General features: G+C 42.8%; 2 protein-coding genes across 4 annotated transcripts; one reads left to right on the top strand and one right to left on the bottom strand.

Annotated features, from left to right (window-relative positions):
- Positions 1–1,217: 1,217 nt before the first annotated feature.
- msh6 (mutS homolog 6 (E. coli)) lies at positions 1,218–7,877 on the top strand. The gene is made up of 10 exons (XM_019870606.1): positions 1,218–1,587; positions 2,050–2,255; positions 2,345–2,514; positions 2,632–5,200; positions 5,580–5,866; positions 6,320–6,437; positions 6,513–6,602; positions 6,678–6,832; positions 7,202–7,401; positions 7,491–7,877. Exons 1-10 carry the CDS (start codon positions 1,337–1,339, stop codon positions 7,570–7,572), a joined length of 4,128 nt encoding a protein of 1,375 aa, XP_019726165.1. The 5' UTR covers positions 1,218–1,336; the 3' UTR covers positions 7,573–7,877.
- Positions 7,878–8,295: 418 nt separating this feature from the next.
- Positions 8,296–18,289, bottom strand: fbxo11a (F-box protein 11a). 3 transcript variants are annotated; one of them, XM_019870608.1, is made up of 22 exons: positions 17,892–18,282; positions 16,079–16,203; positions 15,915–15,996; positions 15,131–15,272; positions 14,157–14,286; positions 13,484–13,567; positions 13,264–13,396; positions 13,080–13,186; positions 12,889–13,000; positions 12,691–12,797; positions 12,484–12,621; positions 12,173–12,390; positions 11,908–12,088; positions 11,673–11,795; positions 11,054–11,139; positions 10,872–10,948; positions 10,626–10,769; positions 9,869–9,979; positions 9,673–9,780; positions 9,497–9,605; positions 9,309–9,407; positions 8,296–9,155 (listed from the first exon to the last, which is right to left on the bottom strand). In XM_019870608.1, the coding sequence occupies exons 1-22, from the start codon at positions 17,983–17,985 to the stop codon at positions 9,026–9,028; spliced, it is 2,640 nt and encodes an 879-aa protein (XP_019726167.1). In that variant the 5' UTR covers positions 17,986–18,282; the 3' UTR covers positions 8,296–9,025. The 3 variants fall into 3 exon arrangements, 2 of the variants coding, with proteins under 2 accessions (XP_019726167.1, XP_019726166.1); XM_019870607.1 differs by having other exon boundaries at positions 15,131–15,275; positions 17,892–18,279; XR_002168317.1 differs by having other exon boundaries at positions 9,043–9,155; positions 9,555–9,605; positions 15,131–15,275; positions 17,892–18,289.
- Between the last annotated feature and the right edge of the window lie 2,879 nt (positions 18,290–21,168).

Genomic DNA, 21,168 nt, shown 5'->3' with positions numbered 1-21,168 from the left:
AGAAGAAGGCCAAGTATGCTGACCTGGTGTCAGAGGAAGGGATGGAAAACTAGCTGCAAGCTCAGAAGTAGGTGGTGGGGACTTCACAGGCCAATGTCTACATCGGGTCTGAGAATCTTCAGACAGTTCGGGGCCAGCTGTATCACCTGCGTGAGAGTGTCTGATGTGAGACCCGAAAACAACCTGTGACCCAGTTAACATCACAGATGTGTCCAGGTTCCACCACAAAGTATATCTCTGTACCATTGCATACTTATGAGGATAACAGACAAGTCCTGAAAACAATCCAAAATTTATGGTTTAATAATGTAATTCGGAATGCGCAAGGATTTTTTTGCCTCGACTGGTTTTAAATCATATACTGTAGTTGTGGTTACAGTGATTATGCAAAGGGAAACGCGAGACAGATTATGCTCTTTGTTGAAACTATTTTTCTCAAACTGCAACAGATTTTTTTTGTGTACTGTATTGTTATTATTATGCCGCCCTCTTCTGGATGTCTATTATAAGCACAGTTGAGGCACAGTTCCGGGCATACGATACTTAAAAGTATGTCTTTATTTTATTGTCCTCGTTATTTAAAGTTTTTTTTTAACTGATTTTACACATGTTCAGTAACCCATGCAAGTACAGATGTCATAGTAAAGGGGTGTCCAGTGCTGCACCTCCTGAGTTGTGAAGGCGGGTACAATAACTTGCTCCTAGGCACCTCGACAGCAGTCAGGGAGCAAACCAGGGCCTCTCCAACATCTAGGGGCACTGTGTAACTCAAACGTTCACATTCACGGTTCCAAAGCGCAAGTCTACATTGATGAGCTACTTTAAGCTGAAATTTCGATTAATTTGAAGGAACCTTCCATTTTCATTTAGAAAATACATTACATTAGTACAGCTTTATGAAAGAAACAAAAGGGACTCATCTGCCAACTGCGTGTAAATGACGACTGAAATGTCTCTCTGTTTAATATAATGCTTTTGTCGTGGTTTTGATATTTCTAGGTGGAAAATTATTTTGTTGACTTTCTTTTCCAGACGTCAGATGACAGACGCCATGCTTGCAATTTGCATTTGTGACCACTTTTGTCAAACCAGGCGCTCTTCCTGGTTCCGAGTTTAAGACCACGTCATTTCTGGGTGACCGTGATGTTTGGACCACGTGACATCCGAGTTCCCCAGTTCTCGTTTGTCATTGGATGACAATGGTTGTAGCCGCGCCTTCCTCTTGACGCGCGTGTGTTTCCCCGCGAACACGGGCTGCTCGTGCTGCGTGTTCATGGCGTAGGGAGCTGAACTTAGCAACAGCTAAATTTGTAACTTGTCACGGTGGAGGTTCTTCATGGCGAAGCAAAGCTCACTTCTCAATTTCTTCTCAAAGTCTCCGCCGCCGGTGTCCAAACCGAAGCCCAGTGCACACCCGGTAGAGGCCGATTTGCCGTCCTCCATCGACAAGTCCAATTCGTCTCCTAAAGAAGAAGCTAAACTACCCCCGAGCAAGGCCACCAAAGTCAAATCAAAAAGTGTCGTTAAGAATGCGAAAGGAGGATTCAACAAACTATTCGGCGACAAGGCGTCAACACCAAAAGACGCGTGAGTTAATCTTGCTATTCTTTATTGGCTCTGCCTAATTCCTGGATAATTTGTGCACAAACTGTATTTAGCCCCCCCCCCGCCCCCTTGCTATAGTTGCTAATGAATGGTGTAAGTGATGTAAAATAACGTTCCTTGACATTCAAGTAATAGATTAGAAACAAATGCAAAGATTATGTATTTCTCCAGTTTGAATGCTAAATGACCAGAAGTCTGTTACCAATTTATCGTTTAAAAATAAAAAATAGCATCAACCACAATGTTGATATGTCTTACATTGTATGAGAGATGCCAAATAACAGGTTGATGGCATGGCTAAGGGGTATGTTTTATAATCATTCCCCCCCCCCCCGTCATGGTTATTGATGTATTTTTCAGGAATAAACGTCTGCAGTGAACCACACCGAATGACACACAAACGTCTGATTTGGCATTATTGTTGGATTTCATTTTTGCTTTCAGGAGCTTCACATGCTCATTCAGTGCTGGCTCTCTTGTTTGGACAAAGTTGGAGGGGCATCCATGGTGGCCATGCATGGTGGTACCTCAACCGCTGACTGGACAGCAGATGCGAGGCCGCGGTCGAGCCCAACGTTTACATGTCCATTTTTTTGATGAACCACCCACACGGGGATGGGTCAGCACCAAATACGTCCGAGAGTACCGAGGTTGGACATTTTTTAAATCTCCGTTTAAGTCCTCTAGCTAAACTTGCCAGCTGTCATTGATGTGAGTTGTTTTATCATTTGTGTTGCAGGCTCGGACAATAGTGACGCTAAAACCGGAGGGTTGTTTTTCAGTGGGAAGCCTGAAATCCACCATGCAATGGAACTTGCGGACAAAGTCTTGTTCGATAGCCCAGAAAAACGATTAAAAATGCCTCACTGCACAGATCCATCGGATGACGAAGAAGAAGAAGAAATGGAGGTGACGCAATCTTATTTAATTTGTTGTCCAATTGGATGTAAATAGGCTAACGGTAAAGTAACAACCATCCCATGCTTTCAATTTAATAATGTGTACTTTTTTAATTTATGTTATCAGCTCGATAAACCGACAATGATTGATGATGAGGTCAGCGATGAGGATCAAGAGAAGAATGAGGAAGTAAAATCATCCAGGGTCGGTCCACGTCCATCCCGGTCGAAGGGAAATAAAGCCAAGCGACGCCGCATCGTCGTGGCCTCAGATAGTGAGGGATCTGATGATGAATTTAAACCTGAGCAAGCCTCGAGCAGCAGCGAGGATGAAGAGGAAGAGGCTACGGTGAGCAGCGAGGTCGAAGAAGCAGAGAGCACACAAGAGTCTGAAGCGGAAAGCCCAGTTAAGCCTGTAAAACGTAAACGGTCCGTGGACAAGCCTGCATCAGCAAAGCCAAAGATAATCAGCACCCCTTCCAGTGCACCGAAAAGACCTCTAGCATCTCTATCTGTCAACACAAAATCTCGTTTGTCCGCCTTTTCAGCCCCTGACAGCTTTGAAAGCCAGGCTACTGGGTCAGGTACTGGTGGAGGATCCACAATTTGGGACCACGAGAAGCTGGAGTGGTTGCAGGATCACAAGAGGAAAGATGGCCAAAGGCGCAAAGTGACGGATGACGGGTATGATCCGACCACCCTGTATGTGCCGGAAGACTTCAACAACCGAAACACTCCTGGTATACGTCAGTGGTGGATGATCAAATCCCAGATGTTCGACACTGTTATTTTCTATAAGGTTGGGAAGTTCTACGAACTCTACCACATGGATGCCGTGATCGGAGTCAATGAGCTTGGATTGACTTTTATGAAAGGGACCTGGGCACACTCTGGCTTTCCAGAAATTGGGTTCGCGCGCTTCTCAGACGTACTGGTCCAGAAGGGCTACAAGGTGGCACGTGTGGAGCAGACCGAAACCCCAGAAATGATGGAAGCACGGTGTAAGACTCTGCTCAAACCCACCAAGTTTGACCGTGTTGTGAAAAGAGAAGTGTGCAGGATCATAACGCGAGGCACCCAAACCTACAGCGTGTTAGACGGTACCCCGACTGAGAGTCAGAGCAAGTTTTTGCTCAGTTTAAAGGAGAAACCCGAAGATGAAGGAAAGGGGGGTTGCTGCCGCACTTACGGAGTCTGCTTTGTCGATACCTCTGTTGGCTGCTTCCATGTTGGTCAGTTTCCAGACGACCGACACTGTTCACGTCTACGCACCCTGATAGCACACTTTGCGCCCGCTGAAGTGCTTTTCGAAAAGGGGAACCCATCCGTCGAAACGCGCAAAATACTTAAGGCTTCTCTCTCCTCGGCGCTGCAGGAGGGACTGAATGCAAGCACTCAATTCTGGGATGCTCAGAACACTCTGAAAAATCTTTCAGAGGAAGACTACTTTCGAGAGAGTGCGGGCAAGGACCAGGGGACAGGGAGAGGTTTTCTCCCAGCTGTTCTTAAAAAAATGACCTCCGAGAGTGATTCGCTCGGTCTTACCCCCAAGGATGGCTACGAGCTGGCACTCTCCTCATTGGGTGGATGCATCTTCTACTTGAAAAAGTGTCTCGTGGACCAGGAGCTCCTCTCCATGGCCAATTTTGAAGAATACACCCCTGTCGACGTTGAAATGGACAAAGCTGACGGACGGAAAAGTTTCTTTGCTCAGACTCGCCAGCGCATGGTCTTGGATGGAGTGACTCTGGCAAACCTTGAGATCTTTCAGAACGGTTCTGGAGGTACGGAAGGAACGCTGCTCGAGCGTCTGGACACCTGCTCCAGCCCCTTTGGAAAACGGCTGCTCAAGCAGTGGCTCTGTGCTCCTCTGTGTAACCCAACATCCATCAGGGATAGACTGGATGCGCTGGAAGACCTGATGGCTGCTCAAGCGCAAGTGTCCGAAGTTTCTGACCTGCTGAAGAAACTCCCAGATTTGGAGCGCCTCCTGAGTAAAATTCACAGCATTGGCACACCACTGAAGGGTCAGAACCACCCGGACAGCAGGGCGGTCCTCTATGAGGACGTCACCTACAGCAAGAGGAAAATAGCAGACTTTCTGTCTGCGCTCGAAGGTTTCCAAACGATGCAGGAGATTGTCAATGTCTTTGCATCAGTTACTGGCGACTTTCAGTCCAAATTACTTTGCCAAGTGGTCAGTCTTCAAAGTGACAGTGGCGGTCTCTTTCCTGACCTCTCGGCTGAACTCAAGCGCTGGGAGACGGCTTTCGACCACCAGAAAGCTCGTAACACCGGTGTCATTACTCCGAAGAAGGGCTTCGACCCAGAATATGACCAGGCCCTGGTCGGCATCCAAAATTGCAATCAAAAGCTACAGGATTATCTAGACCGACAGAAAAAGAGACTCGGTTGCAAGAACATGGCGTACTGGGGCACCGGGCGAAATCGCTTCCAAATGGAGGTGCCCGACAGCGTCTCTGAGAGGAATATTCCAGAGGAATATGAGGTGAAGTCCACAAAGAAAGGCTGCAAACGTTACGTGACGACGGAGTCTGATCAGCTGTTTTCCGAGTTACAAGGATTTGAGGAGAAGAGAGATGCTGCCCTGAAAGATTGCATGAGGAGGCTCTTCTACAACTTTGACAAGAACTACAGCAACTGGAAAACTGCGGTGGAGTGCATGGCTGTGCTTGGTATAAACATTTATTTGATTTCCACAGCATCGTTACAAGACACTGCACACAAGCAAAACAAATTCTGCTTCAAGCGGAAGTTAAGTCAAACCTTTTCTTGACAATAATGTGTTCTATGCGCCCCCCGCTAAGTCTAAACATGGCATTCTGACTAAATTTGCGGAATATGAATTAAGCAGCAAAATCTACCCCTTTTGTCCATCTTAGGGGGCAGCCATTTTCCCACTGGCTGTCGACTGAAAATGACATCACGGTTGCTCAGGGCTCAGACAACGACCAATCATATCACCCATCACAAATTAAGCTCATGCGTGAGGTTTGACTACAGTGATGAACTGAGTTTTGATTTTTAACTAATCTAAAAGTAATTTGTTTCCAGATGTTCTGCTGGCCTTATCACGCTACAGCCAGGGCGGAGGTGGACCAATGACTAGGCCGCAGGTTGTTCTCCCAGATGGCGATGAGCAAGTAGCACCCTTCCTCAAGCTCGCCGGTTCTCGTCACCCCTGTGTCACCAAGACGTTTTTTGGCGATGACTTCATCCCTAATGACATCTACATCGGCTGCCCCAGTGGCAGTGAGGACGGCGAAGAGCAAAAAAGTCATGCCTCCTGTGTCCTCGTCACAGGGCCCAATATGGGCGGAAAGTCCACACTCATGAGACAGGTGGGCCACTCGTGGCTGCACGCGGGAAATTATGTGACACTACGCTGTTTGATATCGACTTGTTGCATATGCTCTATCCACTTTTTGTCTCTTGATATCCATAGTTATGCCTCTCATTCAATTGTAATCCCTTGTCAAATGTGACTGGAGAATATAATTTTCATCTTCATACAAATTCAAGAAATAGATTAATGAATGTTTTGGTCTTATAGTTTATAATGCCAAAATAAAGGCAAATGCACCGCAAAGACATTTGAGAGAAAATTTATGTACTGTATCTAGCGGTACTTAAGTTATAGTTGTTAAATTGCAACTACTTTTAACTACGTTGCGTTGCCAAATTGAATTTGATTAATTGTTCAGCGCCAATGTTCTCGTGTAATGCAGGTGTTTTTCTGTGAATGTTGTTGCCTGACAGAATGACAAAAAGTATGCATCTGTCCTTTGCCGCAGTGCGGACTTGTGATTGTGCTCGCTCAGCTGGGTTGCTTCGTACCGGCTGAGAGTCTGCACTTCACGCCAGTCGATCGAATCTTCACTCGGCTCGGCGCTTCGGATCGTATCATGGCCGGTAAAGTTTCAAAACCAGGAGACATTTCTGCGCTTCCGCTGTCTGAGCTTCTATTAATCCCCTTGTCCGCTATAGGAGAAAGCACCTTCTTTGTTGAGTTGAGCGAGACTGCGTGTATTCTGCACCATGCCACCAAAGACTCACTTGTGCTTCTGGATGAATTGGGTACACATTCACTCGTCGTGATGCTTTAGTTTTTGCATGCGTTTGTGGAAGCATTCAGTTGTGAACTGTGAACAGGAAGGGGCACGGCCACATATGACGGCACAGCCATCGCCTGTGCTGTTGTGAAGGAACTTGCTGAAAATATCTGCTGTCGCACACTCTTCTCTACACACTACCACTCCCTGGTGGAAGACTACGCCAACAATCCAGCGGTGCGCCTCGGCCACATGGTGAGCATGTCATTTGTGACATTCACTTGTAATCTGTAGAGGGTCTTCGGTTGAATTTTTATGAATGAATTAGGCTATCACTAATCTACACTAAAACAGTAATTAAGCTGCAAATACTATGTTTGTATAAAAAAAACATGTTTAGCCCATAAATTGAAAACAAACAGTCTTACCGTGTGGCATTTGTAAGGTTGAAATGCCATAAATGTAGAGCATCATAAACTGAGGACAGATGTAAAAGAATTCTCCTTTGAATGTGATGTTGAAGGCTATTGTTTCCTGGTTGCTGCCCAAATGGAGCATGTAGAATAGTGTACATTTTCAGCAACTTGCATAAACAGTAAGAGCTTTGCAATGCATCTCATTCAGGCATGCATGGTGGAAAACGAGTGCGAGGATCCAAGCCAAGAAACCATCACATTCCTCTACAAGTTCATTTCTGGGGCGTGTCCCAAGAGCTATGGCTTCAACGCTGCTCGACTTGCCAGCCTGCCAGAAATGGTCATCCAGTCGGGGCACAGAAAGGCCAGAGAGTTTGAGAAGAGCACCATGAGCCGCAGACTCTTCAAGTAAGTTCTTAGTGTGATGTTTTGGGGGTTTTTTTTTCTTGAAGTTGTCGTTGCCCAGCTCACTGTGACAACTTCTCTACTCTTAACAGGAAGCTCTGCCAGTTTGCTGAAGACACCACGCAGGATAAGACCCATTTCAATGCACTTGTTCAGATGATCCAAGCCATGTAATTTGGAAACCTGTGTTAGGCATAGTTATGTCACACTACAATCCCGCACTCAATGTGCACGGTTATGCTTTGATCACATTTGCATCTGCAGTCATGTCACTTTTCTGACACTGTATTATTTTGAGACATAGCGCTCACACATATCAAACACACCACTTGACCCAGGTGCAGTGTGAAGGGCCTAGTTCTAGTGCATACTTTGTTTTGTACTGCAGGAGAAAATACTACTTACTGTGATCTAATAAAGTTTATTAAAAAAAACAAAAAGACAATGTTCACCTAGGAAATTAAACCCTTTTAATTCAAGCTAGTGCCTACATAACGGTTATTGAATACTTCACAATATATTAAGTCTAGATGTTATGATACATGCATACATTTCAGTCTGAATTAGAACCCACAATCACCAGTACACATGAAGTGGGGGAGGGATAATGAAATTATAGAGTGCTGTATGAAGATACTGGTCTTCAATGGAGTAAAAAGCCTACTAAGTTTTCCTGCAACACTGATAAATGTGGGGGGAAAAACTGAAAGGGATTTCACAAGACCTGGGGCTCAATTAAATGGAAACAATGAAGCAGTTAAACGACAAGGTGTAATAGTTGGGATTTTTGGGCATGTAAATGCCACGAGATTCATGGCAATAGCGGTCAACCAGCCATGTGTGGGTCAAGAGAAGAGAGCTGACTTGTTTGCTTTATGCATACGTTTATGCATTTTGAATACATTGGTGTGAAGAAAGAGAAGTCTTATGAAAGTCCATTTCAGTCTGTGTTGCAAATATGACAGCGTTGCAGGAGAAACTGCTTAGTGTTTCCCTCTCATTTCTCAGATCTCTTTCACAGAAAGAAGTTAGATACTGCGACATGAGTATAATTACAGCAATTCTGGGGTACAATAACAAACAAAAAAAAAACACATTTAATAAAATAAAAACATTCAAGTACAGTAAAATTTTTGCATGAAAATACAAAACTACACAAAAAGCATTAAAATCAAACAGTTGAGTTGGATGTTTGGGGGGGCGGAAGTGCTAGTTCATATATTCTCATACGGATGGTACGAGCAGCTCGGTCACCCAGCGATGGAAGCATTGTGGCCTTGAGGGTGATTTACTCCACCAAAACGTCTCTCTTTGCCAAGTTTCTACATGACCGCCCTTTTTTTCTTCTCCAATGTGGTGATCCACTCCCCCAGTTGTCATAGTCCCTCATTTGGGCAACCCGACATGCCCACAAACTCCCTCTGCATCATTTCAATTGATGTCACTTTTTTTTTTAATTATAAAATAAAGAAACAGAAAAGCTAGGCATATTTTATGTCCAAGTCTCTTTTTTTTTTCCATTGTAAATGCTCTGCAAGAGTCTATTTAAATTTCAGTTTCCTCTTCCTCCACTGCGGTCCCGAGCATCCATTACTGCTGAGGCGCGACTGGACTCATGATCTGGGGCTCAGTTGTGCTGCAGCGTATTGGACTCTATAGGAGGCGCAGAGTCGTAGAGGGTGTCTGTGTCGTGTGTCGGCTCTCCGGCTAATGTACAAGGATTTGACAGTGTCCCTGCCCCACAGTCACAGAAAAACCTATGAGTGATGAGATGGGGAAAAGGATGAAAATCACACTGACTGAATAGAGGGAAGCATTGTTTATCTATTCAATCTGAAAGCTGCTGTTTTAATACAAAGGGGTGCGTCTCAAAGAGTATTCAAGGTCCAAAATGTGTTGGGCGCACTGACCGATCGTGTCTGATGAACTCCACATCGTGTCCCTGGTGGCACTTTTTGATGCAGTTCACACAGATGGCGTTGCGGTCTGTTGTGTTACAGGTGTGGCACCTGTGGCGAGCCAAATGGGAGCCGTGAAAAGTCAACAAAACAAAAACAGCGAGTGACATTGTTATCTGGTTCTCTTAACATGAAATTACCTGTAAAAATCGTGCATTGGATAGCTGGTGTAACTTGAAATCTTGTACAGGCACTGACCTCTGCTCACAGCTTTTTCAATGGCATCTTGATTGTTCATTATTTTGTTATCTGCAGGACAACAAAAATTACAATTGTCATTTGATAACAGTTGGCCGAAAGTTTGTCAAGCTAGTACCTTTCATCGTAACGTTGACACCAGATGCAAGAAAAAGCCCTCCGAAGCGATTATTGAAGATCTGATTGCCCTCTAAAGTCGCTGTGGCATGATTGGTGATCTCGATACCTGGTGAAAACAAATGGGGTTCAGCTATACGTTGTCTTTTTTTAACGCTCTGTAATTACACTCAATTCTGGATTTCAGGTGAACTGACCTGCGGCAAAGCCGTCAAATATTCTATTTTTCCTCAAGACGGGGTGACTGTTGGTGCTGATGAGGACGCCTGCCTGGGCATTTCTGAAGATGTCATTTTCTTCAAGCAAACCTGAAGGAAGACACGAATGGCAATTTACATCCATTTTAAAATACCAAAGAAAGCTACTGTTATTCCACAATTATCTTTGTAAATGGAAAAGAAATTCCAGTAAGTACATTAAAAAAATAACTGACATCTAACCACAGCAACTTTGTGTCAAAAAAAATATTTTTATAATTATAATACATACATAAATAAAGCGAGAGTAGAATGAAACAGCAGCAGACTAAAACACATACATTATCTCACAACTGCAGCCTCCCAGTTGTTTTCAGTGAAATATGAGCCAGTCAAAAAATGAGAGCACCTGAAAACAACGACTCACAAGATTTGAAAGCCAATTTGACCAGCCTGGCAAATACGACTTTCATTTCTCTCCAGTCTGAGTTGTTTGTCTTCATGTAAACGTTCTGCTCTCCTTACTAAGAATATACCTCCATTGTGCCACAAAATACTGAGCGCAAAGCTAAACTGATACGAATGTTCCGTCCCTGAATGAACACCATGACAATTTCACTCTTTTCATGCATCTTTTCCTGTGCAATAAATTCACGGTGTGTGCGGGGGAGAGAGACTAAATAGGTGAATTTGTGAGTGGGCAGGGGTTTATCGTATTCAATAGTCCAACAACAGCGATTCATGTCAACATAGTTACCTCTTCCGCCATTAAATATGCAGATTCCGCCATCTCGCCCATCATGGATCTTATTCCTTCGCAGGGTTGGGTTGCTGTCTGTCTTAATCCACACTCCTGCCATTGCATTGTCAAAGATCTCATTGTCCTCGATAAAGCCCAGGCCTGCAAAACAAACCGTTTCAATTTCAAAGAAATTTGGGTCATCATACCATTAAAAAAATAAATAAAATAATAAGAATTAAAAAGATTAAGTCCACTACTCACCTGAGTTGTAAACCAAAATGCCACCATTCTGACCTCCCCATATTTTGTTCCGCCGGATTTTGGGATTGCTGCCAGTTCTAGTGATGGGAGAGAGGGCACAATTGGGACACAAGCTCACTTCGACAACAAATTTTAGGTCTGCGTGGACCAAAGTAATGTGAAACAATGATCCTCATACAAACCTTATTTGAACTCCAGAATACATGTGATTGTAAATGTCATTGTCTTCCAAAACACCATGGCCATTGTCATAAAAGTAGACCCCGACCTGTCCCAATGAAAGATGGTGATGAATCTGAATATTCTGATCAGACCATTTCATGTCTAGTTACCAGTACATTTTAACGGCTGAATAACTAAAAAAAAAAAAAGAAACCCTCTGTATGAATGTGGCAAATCCAGCACAAGCTTGTCCCTTTAAAACAACTCATGCCATTTACTGTGCCGTTGTGTTAATAAAAATAACAGCAGAGTTTATTCTATCAGCTGGTTTAGGTTTCTCACTTTGCCCTTGCTATGTGATGTCGGTATTCCCTGGACACTTAACAGGCACTCGCTAATAATGTGACGGCTAATTGGTTGCTTTGTTGGGTTCTTTGCTTGTATGGTTGGAAAATATTCAAATATGATGTGGGAGAGTTTTATTTCAGACATGCTATATGAATATAATTTAACACCAAATAAAAATGATTCAAGACAATATTCTGTGAGTTTGAAACTTTAAAGCCTTAATTATTTTTTTTCTCAAATCAAAGACTTTGGCCCAGTGGAAACCCAATGTAATACAGGTTGTAATCATACCTGCTTGCCGCTGTGTATCCTGTTCCTCCGCAGTACCGGCGTGCTGCCTGTTGTGACCCACACTCCAGCCAGCGTGTTGCTGTACACTTCATTCTCCTCGATGACACCTTGTCCCTTCTCATGCTGTGTGACGGGAAAAAAAAAAAAAGACAGGTGCCTCATTAAAAATTGCACATACATTTAAAAGATAAGAAATGTTCAAACTTAATGGATTTCATCTAAACTGCAATCTCACCACATAAATGCCACCATGCTGACCGTCGTGGATCTTATTGTGTCTGACAATAGGGCAACTATTTGTCCTGATCTGTATCCCAGCCAAGGCATTTCCATAGATGTCGTTTCCTTCAATGAGACCTCGGCCATCACCAAAAATATACACTCCACCTTGGTTGCCATTGAATATAGCATTTCCCCTGCATTGAAACAGCACATTTCAGCATAAAGGGCACAAGCAGATGCATACGTAAGCATTTTGACATTGGGGGGGGCATGCTGACCGTATTGTTGGGTCGCTGTTAGAGGTGATCCACACTCCGGCAAAGTTATTGGCATAGATTTTATTTTCAATGAACTGTCCGCGGCCCTTTTCATGCACGTAGATGCCCCCCGTCTGGCCATGATGGATCTCACAGCGCACCACTGTCGGATTGGCGTACGCCTTCACCTCAAACCCGGCGATGCGGTTCCTGTGGATGTTGCAGCTCTCAAAGTAACCCTGGAAACAGACCAGAAAAGGGATTTTGACAAACCACAGTGCCGTAATTGCAGGAAAACACTACTTACTGGGATTTGTTGTTTGAAAACTTACCATGCCGTGGTCGAATGTAAAAACGCCGACATCTCTGCCATGGTGAATGTGATTCCTTCTGATGATTGGGTTGCCATGGTTTTTCACCCAGATACCAGCCAGAGCATTGTTTGAGATCTCGTTGTCCTCATATATTCCCTGGAAAAACATGAAATACTTTTCTGAAATGTTCATTCTCAGACTTGTGTGAATGAAGGGGCATAGTACCTGGGCATGGTCGGTGATGTAAAGCCCAACATTTTCACAGTCACTGATGTTACAGTGCTTGATTGTGGGACAAGCACCCTGGCCACTAACGCACACCGCTGACCCCACTGGGGGAGAAAAAAAAAATACAGGATGAACATTTACGTAACGTACAGACACACTCTTGAAGCAGAGCAAAGTATTAGAAGCCTTAAATACCTGTGCAAGTGCTGCGTATGATGCAGTGGTCAATAATTGGGCTGCAGTTGACAGTAATCTCCAAGCAATGGTGTGCATTATGATGCTGGGCGGATTTATCGTCAGGATTAAACTACAGTGGACACAAGAGTCCAGATTATCACCATCTCTTAAGATCAGGCAACACATAAATAATAATCATGTAAACTCACCCTTATGGTCATGTAACCGACGTAGGCGTCTTCTGAACCTTCCATGAACACAAACGTGGAGTCTCTGGTATTCTCAATGATGACTTTCTCTGCCACTTTGCCAGGAGCTACAAACAGAGAAGGGTCAAACTAGAGTGCAGAATCGCTAAAAAGAAACAAAATGTGAAAAGTAAGACACGCATACCAGCACCAATCATTGTGATCGGTGACTCAATGTAGATCCATTCATCTGTGTAAATACCAGTGTGAACAAATATGAGGCCGTCAAAGTGCGGCTCCTGACCTCCTCCAAGAGCATCTTCTATGGTGTCATAGTACTTGGTTGGGGGAAAAAAAAACAAAGGCGTCAGATCATCTTTGCGGTATTGAAAAGGACCAACAAATGTTTGTGTGAAGTCACTTACAAACATGTTATCTCTCCCTTTGTACCTTGCAGGATTGCTGTAGAAGTGTTCTGCGAAACCTGGTTTCACATGCGCGCCTTTATACTGCAAACAAATGGTCACACACTTAGCCATTCTTCACAATACGAACTCTGACAAAGACATTTGGGGTGGGAGGGATGACGGTATTAAGATGAGTGGGGGTGAAGCCATCATGAAAATATTGCAGAAATGTACTGATTCAAGGAAACCTTCAAGGTTAATGTAGCCCTAAGGAAGACAAATTAAACACAGCGTGCCTTTCACACCCTGCAAATGGAAGGTCACAGTTATGGCCTGTGGTGTTGTCCTTTCACATTAGCCATCCAAACCCAGCACAAAAGAAAGACAAAATGTTTCAAAATAGATGTAAGAAATAAAAAGGACATCTCTCGTTTCTTTAACAATGTGTTCTGCGTTGTGTCATGGGGTGAAACTCCCTAACAGTGTCAGTCAAAACTATTACAGATGACAATGTTCACATTGTGTGGTTGTATTTAATGTGGCCATCGATGCCATGAAAAAGACATAAGGACAGCATTTGCAAAATCACATTGTTCTACTATGCTGAAATTAAAATACTTTAAATAAAGCACACAAAAAAAATAGAAAAGACAACCACAGGGGTCTGAAAGCTCATGAATTAATATCGTACCAGCTGTTGAAAACTTTCCTTCCAGGGATTTGGCTGCTCATATTCTTCTGGGTTTATTTGGAAGAACTTCCCTGCCTCTGGATGCATCATGGGTCGCGTGTACTCAAAAACCTCCATGTACAGTCTTTTCCTGAAACAAGATCCATATTGTATTGTTATCGGCATGGCATAGGACTGCACAGTCTACAGTTACGAAAATAGCATCGCAAAACCTCGCTGCATAAAATGCAACAAAAACATATTTTACCCTCCCCAAACGTGCTATGTGCTGTGCAGTTCGCAAATAGCAAAGACAATCTTCAAATAAAAATGGCAAAACATGCTTGTTTTCAGCTGTTAGTCATTCCTAGTCCAAGTCCTCCAAAATCATTACTCTTTAGAACCGTGCTCTATAAAAGGCATACATAGGAATAGTTGTTCCGATTGTATTATTGTTGATGTTTTATGTGATGTGTTCTGTTGTATTCTTGGTTTCTTGGGTTGAATGCTCGGTAAAGCACTTCGTTACAACTGCAGATGTTGTGAAAGCACTATATAAATAAAGATGGATTGTATTGCATTATAAGAGAGTAGAAAAAAAAAACAGTTTGTTTGTTCATCATTAATATTACATAGTCAAAGAGAACAAGTCATTTTCAACTTTAGATCAGTCAATAATTTGTAAAATTAACGCACGCACGCGTAAACACACAGTAGGGATAGCGACTGGGCTGGCTGGCAAATCGCAAAAATCCATGTAAAATTGATACACACTGAAATCTATTAGAGGGGGAAAAAAAAACGCCTATAAAGTACGTCAGAACTTTGGTATCGTGACAGCGTGTGGCAAACAGAACAATTCATGACAGAAATAAGTGTGTGAATGTTATTAAAAAATAAACACATCCTTGTAAGCAGATTTCCTAAAGATGCAATGTTTAAAAAATCTTCATAAAAAGTGCTTTAAATGATGTAACACACTACCAGAGACTCACCAGAGGATGGGGTCATTTGCCAACTCGCTGAAGCGCTTGCACACGCATGCCGAGCGGCACAAATCCTGCTCTAGTAGGTATGAGAAGATCTTGAGCACCACCTCGTCTGGAAGCTTCTCCTGCAAATACTGCTCAGCTGGAGCTGCTGAAAGGATATATTTGGGGCTATGAGTGAACAACAGGCATATATACTTATTGTAAAGTGTCCTTGGGTGTCTTGAAAGGCGCTTATAAATAAAATGTATTATTATTATTATTAATTACATGAAGTCACATCGCATGTCAGGTTGTCTCATTTCAGAAAATATAACAACACTCCTTCCATCAAAACATGTGAGTCCCTCATGTAATTCCGCCTGATTGAATGCAATTTTACTTTCAGGTGGTTTGATTTAGAATGTTCTGTTTTTTACGGTTGGAAATTTGGACAAAGTTTGAGTGCGAGTGAAGGGGAAGTGGAAGGAAAATGGTTCAAGACAATGTCCTTATGCTAGAAAACATCTACCCAATAAACCCAACATGGTAGATTCTATTTCTCACTTTATACACCAATTTTCTACACCACGTTTGATTTCATTCAAGACTACAATGATTTTACACTCGTGTTGTTGAATTATCTGTTGTACAATATGAAATCTTTCAAAATCTGTTTCATTTTTTTCACGTTTAAACAAGTTAATGTGGGAAAAACTAATCAGTGTAAACAGTTGCTCAAAGTGCATTTTCGTCTGATTCGAGTGTCAATACAAACACTACAGTACACTCAAAAAGTGTGCATAGTTACATGGAATATCTTGACATTTGCCTGAAACCCTGGGTCGCTTTGGTCGGTGACCAAAGTTTTCTGTGGTTGAAGTGGAAGCACCCTATGAGAAGAACAAATCAAAGGAAACATTTGTACACAAAGTTGTGTTTATGAGGCATGCACAGTCATCTTATTTCTTGTACCTCCATGTTTGTCTTTGTCGGACACACTGTTCTCTTGGGCAGAGACTTTCTTCTAAGTTGGTATGGACTGTTCTGAGCTCCTGGACCAGATTCTTCTGCAACCATATCTGCAGGAATGTCCTCATCTGGTAATTGTAAAGATAGAGATTAATCAAACTATTGAACAAAACACATATGTAAGATATTGACTAGTGGTGCTCCGGCCGATGGGACAGCAATCGGCCAGTTTCCGTGGGAAAGTACATGACCGGCATATATCAATCAGTGCCTGATCACAAAAAATAAAATAAAATAAAAATCAGTCTGCAGCCAACTACAGACCAGCCTGTGTGCAGTTTAGCATCCCCTCCCTCTTTCCTTAACACTGCACCAGAGACGGGCAAACTAAAACTATCATGCTGTCGTGTGGAACTTTCATGTGATTGGAGAGTGTGGAATAAACTAAGCAGTCGTCTGAATCTGTTTCGGACGATCTCACTTATAGATAATTGGGATCAGAACCGGCAGCATAAAACCCTGGTCGGAACATCCCTTGTATTGACAGACATGAATGAAGTACAGGTGACACAACATTTATATGCATATTACATGGAGGTAGAGCATACAGGTGGAGCATTACATAAGTACCGTCTCAAAGACTGTCAAGTACATGATGCAACATTTGTCAGCAACAGCACAAAAGACACATTAGAACACAGCTACAAAAAGTTGTAATTACCTACTTTGTAGGCTCCAGAAACCAATACAGATCCCATCAAGAAGGGGATTCAATCAAGCCTAAATAGAGCATTCACCCAGTGCTATATGCTAAGCAATGGTGGGTTGTTAGGTACCCCTGAAGGGAGATGCAAAGCCTTGTCTGCTTGTTGCTCTGGTTGCAAAGATGACACTCCCAGGCTAATGAGCCAGCCCCCACCAAAAAACAATGCAACAATCAGATTCAGATAAAGCAGGTAGGAATTGGAAAGACCGACCTGCACACACCTTGTAAAATTTTCTAATGGACAATAAATATCCGTCAGTATATTTTATGAGATCATTTAATGACTCCAGCCAAACAGAGCTGGCGTGAATGGTTTCCACTAGCACCTAATTACTACTGCATATCACTAGCGAAATTGTATGTTCTTTCTCTATCAAACGCATTTCAGCTATAACAACACCATAACCAGCTTTTGTTTACGTTTTGCAACCGCTGCACGTACTCTACTCCATTACAGTAAATGTGCGTTTCGATGAATTTAAGTCAAACCATAGTTGTTAAAACATCAAATCCCAAAGTTGTATTCCTTCATTGACCAAAAAGGGTCTGATAACAAACACCTGGGTTCAACTAGTTAGCCAAACATGCTAATAATAGCATCGGGGACGACTGGGTTCATTGAGTATGCTACGACAACCACTTTGTGTACCATTTCCTACGTTTGCCAGTCGTGAAACAAGCAACCCCCGTATCAAGCTCGTCATTTTACCGTCACAACAAACGTTGGTTGGTGGGAAAGCACACTTCCAACATCGGTAATACAAGTCAACTCAAATCAATGCCCACGCAGAGCAAAAAAATAAATTAGAGCAAAACAAAGAGCGGCCTGAATGCTAGGTCAGAACACAAAAGCCTCGGCGTTGCCTGACAACACAAGCCGACGTATACGCCTGGTATATGGTACCTATCGTTTCAACAACAACCGACATTCTGCAGATCTGAAACAACAGTGACGATCACACACCTTCAATTAAATAAATATCCAGACAAATAAGTATTGACCGAGTGACAAAGCAACATGAACGCTTCCTAGACCGATGTCGAGGTTACCTCTTTCCTGGTGGTTCCTCTCCGGCTGCACCGGGCGCGGCCTCGACACTCGCCTTGGTCTTCTGCTAACGTTACTTGCTCTGACGGAGTTCATTTGGGGTGTTGTTAATCGGAAGAAATGTCGAAGCCTTCACAGCAGAAGAGGCGACGTCGAGCGCATCGTCTAGGCCTCTTCCATGAGCATTGCGAGATCTGTCATCTTCTGCGGTGGGTTTAGGAAAATTGCACGGCGGTCGGGTTATTCCCGGTCCCCTACGCTGGCGCTATGTCTCGGCCTAACCACTGTAGCAGGAGGAGCCATAACAGACTTGCACCGTCCGCCTGGAATCAGTCGCATCACATGGGACAACCTCTCCCCGTCACATGGCCCTCTTACATCCAGCCCAAACAATCAATTACGATTGCACCAACTACACCCAAATTGTAGCCAACGCTTCAGTGAGGCTCCTGGTTGGAGGTAAGGTGACTTGATAAACGGCATTGTGATTGTTTTAAAGTAAACCTTCACAATTCAAAGATATACTAATACAAAAGTCGAATCAAGTAGCGAGCCTTTACAAAGCTGTTGTAGCCTTGTGTAGAACTGTACTACGCTGTACTCATACAGCCAAATATAATTCATCAGTATAGTTTATCAAATTATTTTCACTGTAAAGGTTTATGCTGCTTGTGAGATTATTAAGGCGTACCAAATGTTATTGGGTGGTTTCGCACCAATAGACTTGACAAGGTTATGTAGAATTTTGTCAAGAAACAGACACATGGTTCCACATTAACAGTGGCCCGATGGCCTGGGGTCACCCCAATTTCAACTGTCTCTGGCCTGAACACGGCCAGAGACATCACAAGTACATGTGATGAAATGAACATATTCTCATTGTTTTAATTGTTAATAATCAATATTTGTATTTTTATCCACTTAAAGGGAAATCAACTCAAAAATGTTCTTTAAAATAATATGTTCTATGTGCCTCCACTAGTCTAAACACGGTATTCTGATTCATATTGTTTGTGGAAGATGAATGAAGCAGCAAAATCCACCTGCTTTTATCCATCTCGGGTGTTGGCCATTGTGCCACTTACTGTCGAGTGAAAATGACATCACAGTTGCTCAGTGCTCACAAGGGCTGAACGTTTTATTGTTTTGGGACCGAAATCGCGATCTCAGACAATGCGATTTTGAGATCGTCGAAGCTGTGTGTTTTTATTTATTTATTTTTTAAAGGGCTGTGAAAAGTCTAGTGTACGCTTGTACACTTGCATACTTGCGTATGGGTGACAGTTGAGAGCGTGACGTTGATGCAACCTTTTTTTTAAACCAGTTCAGAGCTGGTTAGTATGACCTGTCCACAGTATCATGCCACTGATCGGTGAGTGTCGAGGATGAGCCCTTTAAAAAAAAATGCAGCTTTGACGATCTCGAAATTGCTTTGTCTGAGATGCCGATTTCGGTCGCAAAATGATAAATTGTTCAGACTGCTGAGCCTTAAACAATTCCGATGTAATTTTCAGTCGACAATTAAGTGGCAAAATGGCCAACCCCTAAGATAGATAAAACGGGAATATTTTGCTACCAATTCATGTTCCACATATGCAATATTAATCAGAATAATGCGATTAGATTAGTGGGTATTGAACATATATATTGTAAAGAAAAAAAATTACTTGACTTCCCCTCAAAGTTGATCAATCAACATTGATGTTTTTACCCTGCTGTGCACAATTTTTTGAATTACAATTTCAGACACAAACCTACATGATTAGAGTAAGTTTCACTTCCGTTTTATTTTTGGGCAGCGCATTGGACTGATGTTCTGGGTTTGAAATTCGGCTCAAGCATGTGCCCATTCTTAAAAAAAAACAAGATTATTTTAATTTAAGTCTCTATATTGTCCATAGGCATTGATGTGTTAATTCTTGTCTGTGACCAGTCCAGGGTGTACCCCACTTCTCACCCAAAGTCAGCTGGAATATGTTTTTGTTTTGCTTAATATAGTCTTTGGCACATTGTATGTGAGTGACGCTTTCAGTAATCTGCTGAAAGGTTTATCGATTTGATCATGTCAAGTTGAAATCTCGTGCTTTTTTGTGATAGGTATCGACTGGTGAATTGGGAAAACAATCTGTCTGCTTGTATTGAAACAGGTGGTGGGTTGTCCTACTGGTGGTGCTCTTGAGCTTGAGTGGATGGCATATAAATAAGAGCTATTTACACCACATAGCGTACGTTTCTTATTCACTCTGTGTTATTCAACTTTGTGCTATTAAATTTCAGATTGATAACTTATTTAAAATGTGTTGTTTTTCACTTTAGTGTATTTTATGGAAGGAAACTTAATTATGTCCTTTTAACAAGAGTTATGCCTGCTCACGGGACACTTTTTGATTTGTTGTTGTTGTTGTTTTTTTTAACCCATAAATTGTTAGAACTAGATCCAACTCTATTTAATGTTGCAGTAGTTGAGTACCTTCTTTAACATATCGTTTTCCAAAACATGAATTAATTAATCTGTTCAAATGAGTGTGATCACATAAAATTTGACTTTTTAATGCAATTTCCATCCATCCATCCATTTTCTGAACTGCTTTATCCTCACAAGGGTCGCGGGGGGTGCTGGAGCCTATCCCAGCTGTCTTCGGGCAGTGGCGGGGGACACCCTGAACCGGTTGCCAGCCAATCGCAGGGCACACAGAGGCAAACAACCATCCGCGCTCACACTCACACCTAGGGACAATTTAGAGTGTTCAATCAGCCTGCCATGCAGGTTTTTGGAATTCGGGAGGAAACCGAAGTACCCGGAGAAAACCCACGCAGGCACGGGGAGAACTGCCAACTCCACACAGGAAGTCCGGAGCTGGAATCAAACCCGGTACCTCTGCACTGTGAGGTCGATGCGCTAGCCACTGGATCACCAGGCCACCATGTAATTCAATTTATTTTTTAAAAATCTGTAAGGGACTCAGGTTATTGTATGATGACAATATAAGCATTGAAACGGTATTTATTAATACCAACAACCACCGCTGGCTCCAATTCGCTAGTTGCCCTCTAGATGTCTCCTCTCACTTCTCTCCAGCTGTTGAGAAATGAGTGTCACATGGTTTCTGTGGTCCACATCAACAATCGCCAGCTCTCCATGCAATAGAGACAGAGTCTATTGTTTGGAAGATGCTTCACATCATTCAGTTTTTGTCTTCCTATTGCATTCCATATTGATGGTCGATTGAAAAAAAAGATGTGGATTTGCTAATAGTATTAGAACTGTTGCATATGATG

This window comes from Hippocampus comes, unplaced genomic scaffold (assembly GCF_001891065.2).
Source record: "Hippocampus comes isolate QL1 unplaced genomic scaffold, H_comes_QL1_v1.1 scaffold76, whole genome shotgun sequence".
NCBI lineage: Eukaryota > Metazoa > Chordata > Actinopteri > Syngnathiformes > Syngnathidae > Hippocampus > Hippocampus comes.
The sequence above is the reverse complement of the archived record's forward strand: the minus strand, read 5'-3'. Positions and strand labels throughout refer to the sequence as shown.